This window comes from Lithobates pipiens, unplaced genomic scaffold (assembly GCF_037356315.1).
Source record: "Lithobates pipiens isolate NorthernLeopardFrog02 unplaced genomic scaffold, aLitPip1_a1.2 Scaffold_13, whole genome shotgun sequence".
In the NCBI taxonomy this organism is placed as follows: Eukaryota; Metazoa; Chordata; class Amphibia; order Anura; family Ranidae; genus Lithobates; species Lithobates pipiens.
Window position 1 is genome coordinate 266,835,399 of NW_027507718.1, and position 15,710 is coordinate 266,851,108.

A 15,710-nucleotide genomic window follows, 5' to 3' on the forward strand; every position below is an offset into this window, starting at 1 on the left:
CGTCCCTGGAACCGCAAGCCTAACAAGTCTGCGAACAAAAGTGCTACCGCATGAAGGTTTGCCTCTGCTCGTGTCTCGGGTGGGGGGTCGTCTTCAGGTGTTTGCAGCCCATTGGACCTCCCGGTTATCAGACCAATGGGTTTGCGATCTGATTTCTGCACAAGATAGTTTCTCTCTTGGCCGTCAAACAGATTCTTCCCCTCCAGCATACCCACGTCCCAGGTTCGCCGGGAGGCCCTGCTAGGGGCAGTAAGGGACTTGCTGAATCAGCGGGTGATTGTACCTGTTCCGGACTCGGAACGCTTCCAGGGGTTCTACTCAAATCCGTTTGTGGTTCCCAAGAAGGAAGGGGTACGTCTAATCTTGGACTTGAAAGCCCTCAATCGCTTTGTAAAAGTGCAGAGGTTCAGAATGGAATCGGTTTGCTCAGTAGTCGCTGCACTCCATCAAGGGGACTTCCTGGCATCCTTGGACATTCAGGATGCCTACCTGCACATACCCATATGCCTTCGGCATCAAAAGTTTCTGCGTTTGGCAGTCGGGGAAGCCCATTACCAGTTTGTGCCATCAGCCCCCCCGAGTCTTTACCAAAGTACTGGCTCCAGTATAGGCATTGCTGTGACAACGCGGGATCGCGATCGTGGGTTACCTAGACGATCTCCTCCTGAGAGATCTTCCGCCTCAGAATTAGAGGAGGATGTGGCGATCACAATGCAGACCCTGCAAGAATTTGGGTGGCTGTTGAACCTTAGGAAGTCAGTGGTTGTACCGACACAGCGTCTGGAGTACCTGGGTTTACTGCTGGATTCCAGGGAATTGAGGGTCTTTCTCCCCTGAGACAAATTGCAGACTCTCAGATCTGCGGTAAAACTACTGATGAACCGCTAGTGGTCATCACTCCACTTTTGCATGTGAGTGCTGGGGCTCATGGTAGCCTCTTTCGAGGCAATACCTTATGCCCAGTTCCACACCAGAGTCCTGCAGAAGGAGATCTTGACAAAAAGGGACAAATCTCCGTTGTCCCTGGATCGGCAGATCCAGGTGAGCCAGCCAGTCAGGGATTCCCTGATCTGGTGTTTGAGGCCCCCCGGTGATTCAGGCCAAAAAATCGTTCCTTCCTCTGAAATGGACGGTGGTCACTACGGACGCCAGTCTGGCCGGCTGGGGTGGAGTGATGGGGATTCAGTTGGCTCAGGGCCTCTGGTCGACGGAGGAATCCAAGTTGCCGATCAATCTGCTCGAATTGAGAGCGATCAGGCTATGCCTCCGTACATGGTCGATGAGTCTTCAAGGGCGTCCGATCAGAATAGTCAGACAACGCCACAGCTGTGGCATACATAAATCACCAAGAGAGAACAAGAAGCTCCTCTGCTGCTCGGGAGGTCGCTCACATACTTCGGTGGGCAGAGCGACATGTTCCTGCCCTGTCGGCCTTTTAAATCCCAGGTGTGGAAAATTGGCAGGCAAACTATCTGAGTCGACAGATGCTGGACCCAGGAGAATGGGCATTGCGTCCGGAGATATTCAGGCTGCTGTGCCTGAAATAAGGGGAAACCAGATGTGGATCTATTGGCCTCCCGGCTCAATTGGAAGGTCCCAAGATTCGTGTCCAGGACAAGAGATCCGTGGGCAGACGCGTCAGACTCGCTGGTGGCTCCGTGGGATCAGTACCAACTGATCTACGCCTTTCCTCCACTGAAACTGTTGCCACGTCTGCTTCGCAGAGTGGAAGCCGAGGGGATTCCAGTAATCCTGATTGCCCCAGATTGGCCTCAGCGGGCCTGGTACGCAGACTTGGTGGACCTGGTGGCAGACGCTCCCTGGCGACTGCCGTTGCAAGAGGACCTCTTATCTCAAGGTCCAATCTTTCACCCTGCTTTACCATTGCTGCCTTTAACGGCCGGGCTGTTGAAAGCCAGGTATTGAGGAACCGGGGTTTGTCTGACTCGGTAATTCTGACTATGCTGAGAGAGCGGAAATCTTCTTCCAGGAAGATATACCATCGTACTTGGAAGGCCTATATCTCTATGTGTGAGGAGAAAGGGTGGCATCCGCGCTCTTTCTCTATATCCAGGATCCTGCGGTTTCTTCAGCAAGGTGTGGACCAGAGGTTGGCGTTGAGCACCATCAAGGGGAAAATTTCAGCTTTGGCTGTCTTTTTTTTTCAGCGACACCTAGCGTCTCACTCATTGGTGAATACCTTTGTTCAGGGGGTCCGCCATGTAGTCCCTCCGGTGCGTCCTCCGTTGCCTTCGTGGGATTTGAACCTGGTGTTGGCACTTCAGAAGCTGCCGTTTGAGAATATCAGGGAGAGTCCTCTGTTGACCCTTTCACAGAAGGTGGTCTTTCTAGTGGCCATCACATCGGCCAGGAGGGTTTCGGAACTGGCGGCCTTGTCCTGCAAGTCGCCTTATCTGGTCATCCACAGGGATGGTAGCAAGCGTCTTTTCTACCGAAGGTGGTCTCGGCCTTTCATATCAATGAGGACATTGTATTGCCATCATTGTGTCCTAAGCCGAAGCACCCCAAAGAGGTGGCCCTTCACGCTCTAGATGTGGTTAGGGCTCTGAAGGTGTACTTGTCTGCCACAGCTTCCTTTCGGAAGTCAGACTCACTGTTTGTTTCGGTGGGTGGTCCTAAGAAGGGCATGGCGGTCTCGTCGGCCACCATTTCCAGGTGGATCAGACAGATTGTAATCCAAGCCTACGCCTTGAAGGGGCAGGTGCACCCCTTTCCAGTCACGGCCCACTCTACAAGAGCAATCGGAACGTCTTGGGCTTTCAGACACCAAGCGTCTGTCGCTCAGGTATGTAAGGCGGCGACCTGGTCGTCTGTCCATACGTTTACCAAGTTTTACAAGGTAGACCTTAGTGCATCGGCTGATGCTGGTTTTGGCCGCAAAGTTTTGCAGGCGGCCGTGTAGTGGCCATTGAGTTTTTTCCTGGTTTTTCTAAAAAAAACAGTACTGTTTCGTTAATGCACTGTTGCATTACTTCAGCAATGCTGCGGTCTGGGGGATCACTCCTGTTGAGGATGCCCGCTTTTGTAGTGGAGTTTCCACACATTGCTGTTTTTTTGTGTTTAGTTTCACTAGCTCCCACTTGCCGTGATGGATGAAGTTTTTCATGCTGTTTTTTTTCCCCACCCCTCGTTTGGCACTGCTTGGGGACGTCCCATGTAGTTACAGAGAGGAGCTGTGTCGGTCGGTGAATATAAGAGAAAATAGGATTTTTGTACTCACTGTAAAATCCTTTTCTCTGTAATTCACCGACTGACACAGCGCCCACCCCTCCTTTTTTCTACGTTATACTGCTTGTTGATATACTGAAGCTGCTAGCAGCAGGAGGAGGGTTGATAACACGATAAAACTTCAGCAACAGAACTTTTTTACAAAAACTTGTAATGTTTTGAAATCCAAGACAAGTCACACTCTGCTTTACTTGGCCACTATAAAATGGTTGAAGTAGTATTCTTTAACCACTTCCCATCCAGGCCAATTCTGACATTTCTCTCCTACATGTAAAATTCATAATGGGTCGCAGTCTCCACTCTAATTCATCCCAAAGGTGTTCTATCAGGTTGAGGTCAGGACTCTGTGCAGGCCAGTCTAGTTCCCCCCACCCCAAACTCGCTCATACGTGTCTTTATTTACCTTGCTATGTACACTGGTAGAAATAATTTGGTGGAACTCTTAGGCTGCATTCACACCTGAGCGTAACGCTTTCAAGCGTTTTTTTTTGCGGCGTTTTTTACCGCGATTTGCAGCGTTTTTTACCGCGATTTGTCGCGAATATGTGCAGGGCAAAAGGTCACCAATGTTAAAAGAAGAAAAACGCCCAAATCAGCCCGATTCGTGCAACAAAAAAGGGTCCGGAACTTGTTTGAGCTTCAGGCGTAGGGCTTCAGGCGACTTGGAGTGGAAATGTGAACCATCTCCATTGAGAATAATGGATTTTTTCCCCTCCAGCCTTTTGTAGCTTCAGGCGTCAAGCTACAAAACGCTCAGGTGTGAATGGGGTCTTAAGGTGTCGGGCAAACCAAGACAATTTCATTCTCCCAACTTTGTGAGAACAGTTTTGGGATGGTCCCTTCCTGTTCCAACATGACTGCGCACCAATACACAAAGCAAGATCCATAAAGACATGGATGAGCGAGTTTTGGGTGGGGAACTTGACTGGCCTGCATAGAGTCCTGACCTCAACCCAATAGCAAACCTTTGGGATGAATCAAAGCAGAGACTGCAAGCCAGGCCTTCTCGTCCACATCAGTGCGCTAAAAATAGTGCCTTTAAAGCACCTGAAAACTGCCTCCCATTCATTTCAATGGGTGCTTTCACACCCGGGCAGTGTGCTTGCGGAACATTAGAAAATGTCCTACAAGCAGCATCTGTGGGGCGGGTTTGGGAGCCAGTGCTCCTAAAATGCCTCCCCGCCCATTGCAATGAATGGGCAGAGTTTCCAAAGCATCACAACACGGGAGTTTTTAACCCCTTTTTTGGGGTAAAAGTGCCCCACTAGGGGCCTAAAAGCACTGCTTAAACAGCAGTAATGCGCCGCTAAATTGAGCGGTGCTTTACCACGAATGCATGGGTGGCCCCAGTGTGAAAGGGCTCTTATAGCTGCAAAGGGTGGGCCAACTCAATATTGAGCCCTACGGACTAAGACTGGGATACCAATTAAGTTCATGTGTATGTAAAGGTAGGCGTCACAATACTTTTGGTAATATTGGATATAGATATATATATAGATATATATTCATACAGGTTTTATATAGCGCCAACAGTTTGCTCAGCGCTTTACAACATGAGGGCAGACATCACATTTACATTACAATTTAGTACAAGAAGAATCAGAGGGCCCTGCTCGTTAAAGCTTATATATATATATATATATATATATATATATAATATTGCATCGCATCGCATCAATACCTGTCATTTGATGCAGTGACGCAATACTGGACTGCAGGTCATAGTTTAGAACTGTGACTAGATATGCTTAGTAGCCACTTTATTAAGTATCCCTATAGATTAAAGCGGAGCTCCACCCTAAAGTGGAACTTCCGCTCATTGGAACCCTCCCCCCCTCCGGCACCACAATTGGCACCTTTCGGGGGGAGGGGGGGTGCAGATACCTGTATAGTACAGGTATTTTCACCCACTTCCGGCATAGATATCCGCAGAATCTGCGGATATTTACGACACTTCCTGCGGGTCCCCCGCTGTCTGCTGGGAAACACAGATCCCAGAGACAGCGGGCGCCATCCTTATTGAGCAGCGCGACTCGCACATGCGCAGTAGGGAACCGGGAAGTGAAGCCGCAAGGCTCCACTTCCTGATTCCCATACCCAAGATGGCGGCGGCAGCACCCGGGAGCCGATCGAGAGATCGGCTTGGGGTGCCGACATCGCGGGCGCGCTGGGTGGGTAAGTGTCCTTATTTTAAAAGTCAGCAGCTGCAGCATTTGTAGCTGCTGACTTTAAATTAAAAAAAAAAAAAAAAAAAAAAAAAAAGGCCGGCCACTAGCCAACCAGCCTCTCTCATTATACTGTGGCAGGACGACACTCTCCCTCAAATCGCTGTAGCTGTACGTTGGCCCTTTAAACAGCTATAGCAGACGCGTGCGACCGATGGCACGAGAGCCAGAATGGGGATTTGTGTATGTAAACACACAAATCCCTGTTCTGTCAGGAGAGGAGAGACAGATTGTCTGCTCCTACTAAGTAGGAACAGCAATATGTCTCCTCTTCCAGTCAGTCACATTCCCCTACAGTAAGAAACACAAACGAGTGAACACATTTAACCCCTTGATCGCCCCCTGGTGTTATCCCCTTCACTACCAGTGACATTTACACAGTAAACAGTGCATTTTTATAGCACTGATCGCTGTATAAATGTCAGTGGTCCCAAAAGTGTGTCAACAGTGTCTGATCTGTCCGCCGCAATGTCCCAGTCCCAATAAAAATCACAGATTGCCGCCATTACTAGTAAAAAATAAAATAAAAAAATTAATAAAAAATGCCATAAATCCCTTATTTTGTGGACGCTATAACTTTTGCGCAAACCAATCAATAATTGGGTCTGGTCAGTATTCGCTCCATAAGATGTAGGGACATTTTCCCCCATTTCTTGGGGGGAAAAAGTGCGTCTTATGGAGCGAAAAATATGATAATTTATAAGCATGCAGACATGGTCAAGAGATTTTGTTTTCCTAGGAAACATTAGAATGCAGAAGATGCAAGAACAACATCGACCATGGAGTGATTTTAGATGCCAGCTGTAATGGCTTACAACTTGGAATGAATGAATAAAAACAAAAAAAACAAAAAAAAAAAAAAAATATATATATATATATATATATATATATATATATATATATATATATATATATATATATATATATATATATATATATATATTTGTGTTGCATTAGCACTTTAATCAAACCATCCTGAAACCAGGTGCAATACATATAGGGGGTAATTCAATAAGGCTGCTGCTCCACTTTTCAGGTGTTAGTACCTCTTGTTAATATGTTCAGCAACTTGATAAAGCATCTGTGACACTTTTGGTTCTGGCAGCAGCTCGTGAGCCAAATTCAGGTAGTTCTAAAATGCACCACTTTTTCATTGTGAAGCAATGCCTGCGCCAAATTCAAAATAAAATACCAACAGTTCATATCTTACAAAAGTGGAGCTAATTAATTGGCATACAGAGACAGGCCCTGGTGCAGTATTTTGCACACGTTTTAAAACTGGCACAGCATGCAACAAAATTAAGTATAAGTTCATGATAGGTACATGAATTTGTTCCACACTGCCACTTTTAGACCTCATGCAACACAAAATCTGTCTGCACCAGACTTTGACTTTCAGGGATAGTCTGCAGCTCATAACAAATGTGCACATTTATGCAAAAATTGGCATGCAAAAACAAAAAAACTGATTCCTTGTAAACACTTCTAAGTAGTGAAAATAGTAATGAAAAGTCCAATGTTAATGCACTTCCACAGACAGTGAGTTAAAAAAACACCGTTAAGCCCCACTGGAATCCCTCTCTGCTCCATCAAGAACCAAGTAATAAAGTTACCATATAGTATGATGCAATAAAAGCATCCAGATTTATTAAATAAAACAGTGCTTGCAAGGGCATGAACAGGCATGGACAAAAAAGCTGCACTGCACGACATGCTCATGTGGTGATGTCAGGTCCTCCACCTGACGTGTTTTGCCAGAATTGACATAATCAGGGACCAGGAACACCTCATGTTCCAGGTTGTAAGCCATTACAGCTGGCACCTAAAATCACTCCATGATCAAAGTTGTTTATTAATCTCCTTTCTAAAGTTTCCATTTATTGGCACGGTTAGTAGGAGAGTTAAAGTAGTAGTAAAGTATTCACAGCGCTTCACTTTTTTCACATGTTACAGCCTTATTCCAAAATGAATTCAATTTATTATTTTCCTCAAAATTCTACAAACAATACCCCCATAATGACAACGTGGAAGAAGTTTTGAAATCTTTACAAATTTATTAAAAGTAAAAAAAACTGAAAAAAATCACATGTACATAAGTATCTACAGCCTTTGCCATGGCACTTAAAATTTAGCTCATTGTCTGTAGACCTCTGAGACAGTATTATATCGACGTACAGATCTGGGGAAGGGTACAGAAGGATTTCTGCAGCATTGAAGGTCCCAATGAGCACAGAGTCCTCTGTCATCCGTAAATGGCAGAAGTTTGGAACCACCAGGACTCCTAGAGCAGGCCGCCTGGCCAAACTGAGTGATCAGGGGAGAGGGGCCTTAGTCAAGGAGGTGACCAAGAACCTGATGGTCTCTCTGACAGAGCTCCAGCATTCCTCTGTGGAGAGAGTAGTACTTTCCAGAAGAACAACTCCGCCAATCAGGCCTGTATGGTAGAGTGGCCAGATGGAAGCCACTCCTCAGTAAAAGGCACATGACAACCAACCTGGAGTTTGTCAAAAGGCAGCTGAAGGACTCTCAGACAGTGAGAAAAAAAATTCTCTTGTCTGATGAAACAAAGATTGAACTCTTTGGCCTGAATGGGAAGCATCATTTCTGGAGGAAACCAGGCACTGCTCATCACCTGACCAATACCATCACTACTGTGAAGCATGGTGGTGGCAGCATAATGCTGTGGAGATATGGGAGACTAGTCAGGATTGAGGGAGAGATGAATGCAGCAATGTACAGAGACATCATTGATGAAAACCTGCTCAAAAGTGTTCTGGACCTCCAACAGGACAATGACCTTAAGCACACAGCCAAGATAACAAAGGAGTGTCTATGGGACAACACTGTGAATGTCCTTGAGTGGCCCAGCCAGAGCCCAGATTTGAACCTGATTGAACATGAACATCTGAAAATGGCTGTGCAGCGTCGATCCAACCTGATGGAGCTTGAACGGTCCTGCAAAGAAGTATGGGAGGAACTGCCCTAAAATAGGTGTGCCAAGCTTGCAGTATCATACTCAGAAAGACTTGAGTCTGTAATTGGTGCCAAAGGTGCTTCAACAAAGTGATGAGCAAAGCCTGTGAATATTAATGTAAATGCGATTTTTTTTTTTTTTTTTTTTTTTTTTTTTTTTAATAAATGTGCAAAGATTTCAAACAAACTTTTCATGTTGTCATTATGGAGTATTGTTTGTACAAATTTGAGGAAAATAATGAATTTAATAAATTTTGGAATAAGGCTGTACCATAACAAACTGGAAAAAGTGAAGTGCTGTGAATACTTTCCAGATACACTTTACCTACAGGTAAGCCTATAATAAAGCTTACCTGTAAGTACAGTGAGTATCTCCTAAACTTTCACTGTTTAGGAAATTTTCACATTGTATGCAGATGGTGTATGCGCTCTGAAGGGAAAGCATACTTGTGCCATCCCTTCAGAGCTCCGTGCCACGGCTGTGACTCCTGCTTGACTTGACCAATCAGACGGCCGGAGCATTCAAACCCGGAAAGAAGACCCAGGTGAAGATGGAAGCCCTGTCAGTGGTGATACCATGCCGCAGGAGGTCTTAATTGTAAGGTAAGTATTTCATAATGTGCTAGTATACCATGCATACAAGCACCTTATGCCATTGTCTTGCAGGGTTTACTACAGCTTTAAAATAGAACTATATACTCCCATTAAGAGCCTGTTCACACCAGACACTTTGGGCTAGGCAGGGCGGAATTTCCCAACACAAGCCGAATGCATAGACAAGGTAAAAAGCTTTGTTATCATTCTCTATCAATGCAATTCATGGTGGGAAAAAAGTATGACATTCAGTACTATTTTCAGTGCTACAAGGCGGGACACAATCCAAAGTATAACACGGTGATGTGGCTAATTTAACGAATAAAATGTCGCCTGGTAACATTTCAGTACATTTCTAACCCCAAAAAAAAAAGTTTTGGTTTTCACTGTGCAGTTCAACAGTCCTTAAAAAAACAAAAAAAAAAAAAAACACCTAATTTAGAAACAATGCCGCACTGCTTCTACCTTAGAGTAACAGTAATGTAGGCTTGGTCAGTTTTCACTACAGTAGGATGAAAACATTTTGCAGGGGACATGGTTATCGGCTTTGTCCCTGTATGCCGTTATTCAGAAAGCTGACATTTGTGCTGATTGAATTGTCCCCTGCCTTCTTGTACAATTGGACTTTGATGGCAAGATCTTTGTGCCAATGTTCCCATCAATGCCCAGCTGCAGTGGGGTTTCTCGTTGTTTTGTCATACTTTATAAAGAATGTCTGGCTTCATACAGAGCAGTGTCTGGGGGACTTGCGGCATAGAGATAATAATCTATAGATTCTGTGAACTATAAGAATTCAGCTGGGGATTTTACACAACAGTATCTTGGATGTGGATGGTACACCGGTAAAATGCCCAGATATAGATCATCCACCTATTAAATCACAGGTGAAATGCTACAAATACTGTAGATGCCTCAAGAGTGCTGCAAGTCACCTTTATTACATTAGCTAGCAGCTTATTGCCAGATGGTATTGTGCTGTTTGTTAAAAGCATATCCTTATGGAGCTTTTCTGGTGTGAATTAATGCTTACTGTTTGTGTTTTCCAGATGCTATTAAACTGCAACTTGTTGAAGCCGGCCTGGTAGAATGTTTACTTGATATTGTCCATGAAACTGTGAACAGCGAGAAGGATGAAGACGTTGCAGAGCTGAAAACTGCGTCAGATCTCATGGTGCTGCTACTTTTAGGAGGTAAATACTAAATTTATGTTTTTTTTTAAGGGTTAGTCAACCTTTTAATGTCTCTTGCTAAAAACATTTCTATGCATTACTGCATCTTCAGTATTGTAGTGCTCTGTTTAGTAAAAGAATGCTCACTTTTTAAGCTGTTTATTTCATTACCCTCCCTACTATGTCCTGCAGATGGCAGGACATACAGAGTATTGAATGTGTAGCCTGGAAACGCACGAATGCACACTCCACTTTTTTTCCTGCCAACGCATGCTCAATCCGCATTCTTTCACCTTTCTCTTTCTCAGAATACCGAGTGCTAGGTATGCCCTGACAAGCAGGATGGAATAAGCAGCTTAAAAGGAGGCCTCTTTAACTTAATGAAGCTCTGCATATTAATGTGTGAAGAACTTACACTTTAAAGTATACATAAACCTAAGAAGAAAATTTTTATTTTTAGAACTAACTAGTACTTCGATATGGTTACTGCATTCGTTTTTTCTGTTCAGACTAAGAACGCTAGCACAGAAAATATCTGATTTTGAGAGAAATGCAGTGTCCTCATCACTTCCTATGCACTGAACTGATATCTCACAGTTCTCTGTGTTCCCAGCTTTCTTCTGTGCACTACAAAACACATCACCTCTGTCATGGGGTGGAGGAGATATTCTATAGTTTTTAACACATTTCCCAGGGTGACCATGCAACTTTTCTGTAGTTATAATGCTGTCACCCCAAAACAGGAAGTGCGCTACCAGTGGAATCAGCAGGTGAAAATAAAGGAGAAAAAGCCTGAAAAAAGTAAACTAATGCAGCCATCACAGCCATTTCCCCACTATTCCTTACCGGAGCCCTCAGATCCATCGGCGTGCACGCCTGCAGATCTTCCCTCTCCTCACTTCACTTCCGGGTCTCGCTGGCTTTGCTGGGGTATCGGCAGCCATTGGCTCCCATTGCTGTCAATCAAAGCCAGTGACAAGGAAGTGGGGGGCGGGGCTGAGTCACGCTGTCTGTGTCAATGGACGCATCAGTGGGGCTCGGGTGTGAGCAAGCACGAGTGCTCCCCATGGTGGGAAGCGGCTTTCCATGGAGGCACTGGACAGAGGAGAGGGAACTGAAAAGAGAAGCTTTGTGGATGCTATATGCAATTCTATTGCACAGAGCAGGTGAGTATAGATATGTTTGTTTGGAAAGGTAATTTTTAATCACTTTAATCAACTGACTGTTTTTATCAGATATTTCCTTACAGTTCCAAGCCCCTTTCTAGCTTATGTTACTCCTCTCCCTTTTGTGTCCTAGCTTCTCCCTGCTCTTTATCTTGCTATAGCTCTCATATTTTTATATTGTCCCCTTCCACTTTCGTATATCCCTCCCCCTCCTGCTAATTCCATCTTTGCTTATCCTTTACCTTCCTCTCTGTCCACTTTTTTTTCCCCTCTTAACATTTGATTCTACGTCTCTGTGTTTCTGTTGGCTTTTTCACTTTAAAAGGAGGATGATGTGAGCTACCCCTTTTAACATATACTGTATGTCAATATTTCCCTATGACATCTACTTTCCTTTTTTTAATTGGTTAGCTAGTACTGTATGTATGTGGACTGGAGTCTCATATAATGTGCTTTGTTTCATAGTCTTTTTAAATTTAAACTTGAATTGACTAAACACAAATACAGTTTGCATACACTTACTCATATGCATGATCCAGTTAAACTGGAGCCATTCATTGAAAACAGTCCAGGGCCCATGTTAAGTAATTCAGTGATGACTGTTGCTTTTAGCAACACAAACTGGCTTGTTTTGGTTTGATTTTTTTCTCTGCAATAGGTTGTAGTACCACAGATTTCATGTTCAATGTGTCTCTTTTCACAGATGAATCCATGCAGAAGCTGTTTGAAGGGGGTAAAGGAAGCGTCTTTCAGAGGGTGCTGTCTTGGCTTCCATCTCACAATCACCAGTTACAACTTGCTGGTGCCTTGGCCATTGCCAACTTTGCCAGAAATGGTAATGCCAATTATGTAATGTGAATCAGAAATTGTAATTTTGCTACATAATGTAGAGAGTTAATTATCTGCTGTTGGATTTATACTGGAAAGGTAAATAAGTTTTATGTAGAGTGGCGTACGGCTGCTTGCATAGTAGGGGAGCTTACAGTTTCAATTGCTGACGTGAATTCTGCAAGGAGATGCTACATCACTTCTCTGTAGAACTCTCCTTCAGATTACGTGATAATACAGGCGGTGAGAGCTCAGTCTGTTATAGGTTATACAGGTGTGGCTGATGATTTCTCTGCCAAGATACTAAAGGTGCCCATAAATGGTTCAGCAGGAATTGGCCAAATTTCTATCCATCTGTGGCCATTTCCGCCTGTGAGAAGTCAATCGAATGATTAACTTTTCACAAGAGGGCTTGTTAGAAAATTTTTGTTGAGTGGATTCTGACAGTGGAGGAGTCCCCTCTGTCAGAATACAATAACAGTGGGGAGGATTCCTCCATTCATCTCAATTGTGTGGATGGAGGAATCTGTTCACTTTCCTTGAGCAGCTAAGTAATTTATGGCCAGCTAAAGACCTAGCCAGTGATTGCTTGAACTCCACCCGAAACTGCTTCCCTCAATTTCGTTTTATCGATGTTTTGGATAGAAAAATAAATACATTTTTCAGAGTTTAGGTGACAGCACAACCTGCTGTGACAGTTACTCTGCTGTTGCATTTGACCCACCCAGACTCAGTTTGTCATGAGTAACCTATGAACTGCCTTTTTAATTCAAGAATGTTATCAAAAGACTTCTTTTATAATAAAAAAAAAAAACTAATAATTTTGTACAGTTCTGGCTAAGGCAAATGTTATTTACCTTACAGTGTATCCGGAAAGAGTTCACAGCATTTCACCTTTTCAACATTTTGTTATGTTACAGGCTTTTTCCAAAATGGAATTCAATTCATTATTTTCCTCAAAATTCTACAAACAATACCCCATAATGACAACGTGAAAGAAGTTTGAAATCTTTGCAAACTTAAAAAAACAAAAACAAATCGCATGTACATACAGTAAGTGTTTACAGCCTTTGCTCAATACTTTGTTGAAGCACCCTTGGCACCAATTACAGCCTCAGTTCTTTTTGAGTATGATGCTTCAAGCTTGGCACACCTTTTTTTGGACAGTTCCTCCCATTCTTCTTTGCAGGACCTCTCCATCTCCATCAGGTTGGATGGGGAGTGTCAGTGTACAGCCATTTTCAGATCACTCCAGAGATGTTCAATCGGGTTCAAGTCTGGACTCTGACTGGGCCACTCAAGGAAATTCACAGAGTTGTCCTGTAGCCACTCCTTTGTTATATTAGCTGTGTGCTTAGGGTCATTGCCCTGTTGGGGGATGAAACTTCGCCCCAGTCTCAGGTCCAGAGTCCTCTAGAGCAGGTTTTCATCAATGATGTATCTGTACATTGCATTCATCTCTCACTCAAGCCTGACTAGTCTCCCAAGGATGATCAGCGGAAACAGGATGCACCTGAGCTCAATTTTAAGTGCCATTGCAAAGGCTGTGAATACTTATGTACATGTGATTTGTTTTCGGTTTTTTATTTTTCACCTTTCCATCGATCCTGACTAGTCTCCCGGTTTCTACCACTAAAAAACATCCCCACAGCATGATGCTGCCAATGCTTTACTGTAGGAATGATATTGACCAGGTGATGAACGGTGCCTGGTTTCCTTCAGAATTGACACTTGCCATTCAAGCCAAAGAATTCAATCTTTGTTTCATTAAACCAGAGAATTTTTTTTTTCGTGCTCCGAGAATCCTTCAGGAGCCTTTTGGCAAACTACAGGCAGGCTGTCGTGTGCCTTTTACTAAGCAGTGGCTTCGGTCTGGCCATTCTATCTTACAGGTCTGATTGGTGGAGTGCTGCAGAGATGGCTGTTTTTCTAGAAGGCTCACCTCTCTCCACAGAGAAATGCTGGAGCTCTGTCAGAGTGACCATCGGGTTCTTGGTCACCTCCATGACTATGGCCCTTCTCCCCCAAATCCCTCAGTTTGGCCCGGTGGCCTGCTCTAGGAGAGTCCTGGTGGTTCCAAACTTCTTCCATTTACGGATGATGGAGGACTCTGCTCATTGGGCTCTTCAATGCTGCAGAAATTTCTGTACCCTTCCCCAAATCTGTGCCTCAATACAATCCTATCTCGGAGGTCTACAGACAATTCCTTGGACTTCATGGCTTGGTTTGTACTCTGATATGCACTGTTGACTGTGGGACCTTGTATACACAGGTATGTGCCTTTCCAAATCATGTCTTATCAGCTAAAATTACCACAGGTAGACGTCAATGAAGTTGTAGAAACATCTCAAGGATGATCAGTGGAGACACCTGATCTCTATTTTGAGTGTTATGGCAAAAGCTGTGAATACTTACAGTATGTACATGTAATTTTTCAGTTTATTTTTAATAAATTTGCTAAGCTTTCAAACTTCTTTCCCAAGTGTTCTTCCAGGACAGCCCTTGAGAGATGGAGCTCCTCCCATCGACACAGGAAACACATTGCCACAGTTCAAAAGGCGGTCCCTCAGGTCCCTGGTCAGTCATTTGTGTTTCCTCCGTCGGAGGAACATGTTGCCAGGAACCTGGAGGCCCCTCTCAGGGGCTGCCTGAGAACCTGCAAGCCTAAGGGACCGGGTCCTGGTTTATGGCTGCAGTTTGGGTCCATACCTTTTTTTTCTTTGGCTCGGGTACCGTCCAGCTGAACCGGAGCAGACCCGTTACCCTCCTCCTTCCAGTGCCGAGGTGGCCAGGGGCAGAATGACGCCGGTTTCCCCCAGGAGTGGTGAGTGGAACCTTCCATCTTCCCTCCTCGTTGCAGGGGGTCGGAGACGCCGAGCGTTCACTTCCGGCGGAACCGCGTCATCACTGCGTGCCGAGACTTCCGGTTCCGGGTCTCTAAGGGTACAAGGAGGAGAGGGAGAGCCAGCGCTGTGCCTGTAAAGCCCGACCAGCGTCCAGCTATACCGGATTAGCGGCGGGATTCGGAGCGTCAGAGGGGGACCATGGAGGCTATTCCCCAGGATACTCCGGCGGAGACAGGCACCAGCCAAACCCAGGTAGGCTGCTGGGCATGCTATTACTCTGGTGGAGTGGTGGTGTTTGTAGGCTGGGCCCTGTAGTACCCCACGGTGGCGGTTTACTCACAGTGAGGTTGTTTGTTAGTGGTGATTCTAAGAGGGACATGGTGCTGACGCTAAGAAATCCTTTGTCTTCTTATTTTCAGGCTAAAGAGATGCCAAGGGAAGACAAGACAGGCCGCAAAAAGTGTCCTAATTGTGGGAATAGGTTGTCCTCTGGCTCTAACAAAGCCCTATGCAAGCAATGCATTGCAAGCTTGCTTAAATCTGAGGCAGATTCCCCTTTAGCAAAGTTTTTGGGCTCCTTTAAAGAGGAAATGGCGTCGACCTTTAAGTCCCTCCGGGAGTTAATCACTGACGTGGGATCAGCTGCAGCTGCCTCCACGA

General features: G+C 44.9%; 1 protein-coding gene across 2 annotated transcripts in view; it reads left to right on the forward strand.

The window, feature by feature from the left end:
• RAP1GDS1 (Rap1 GTPase-GDP dissociation stimulator 1) overlaps positions 1-15,710 on the forward strand; it is a 202,071-nt gene that overhangs the window by 150,076 nt on the left and 36,285 nt on the right. For both annotated transcript variants that reach the window (XM_077476583.1, XM_077476584.1), the window contains 2 exons: positions 10,088-10,231; positions 12,080-12,211. In XM_077476583.1, coding sequence (XP_077332709.1) covers positions 10,088-10,231; positions 12,080-12,211 — 276 coding nt within the window. The remainder of the gene's footprint in view (positions 1-10,087; positions 10,232-12,079; positions 12,212-15,710) is intronic.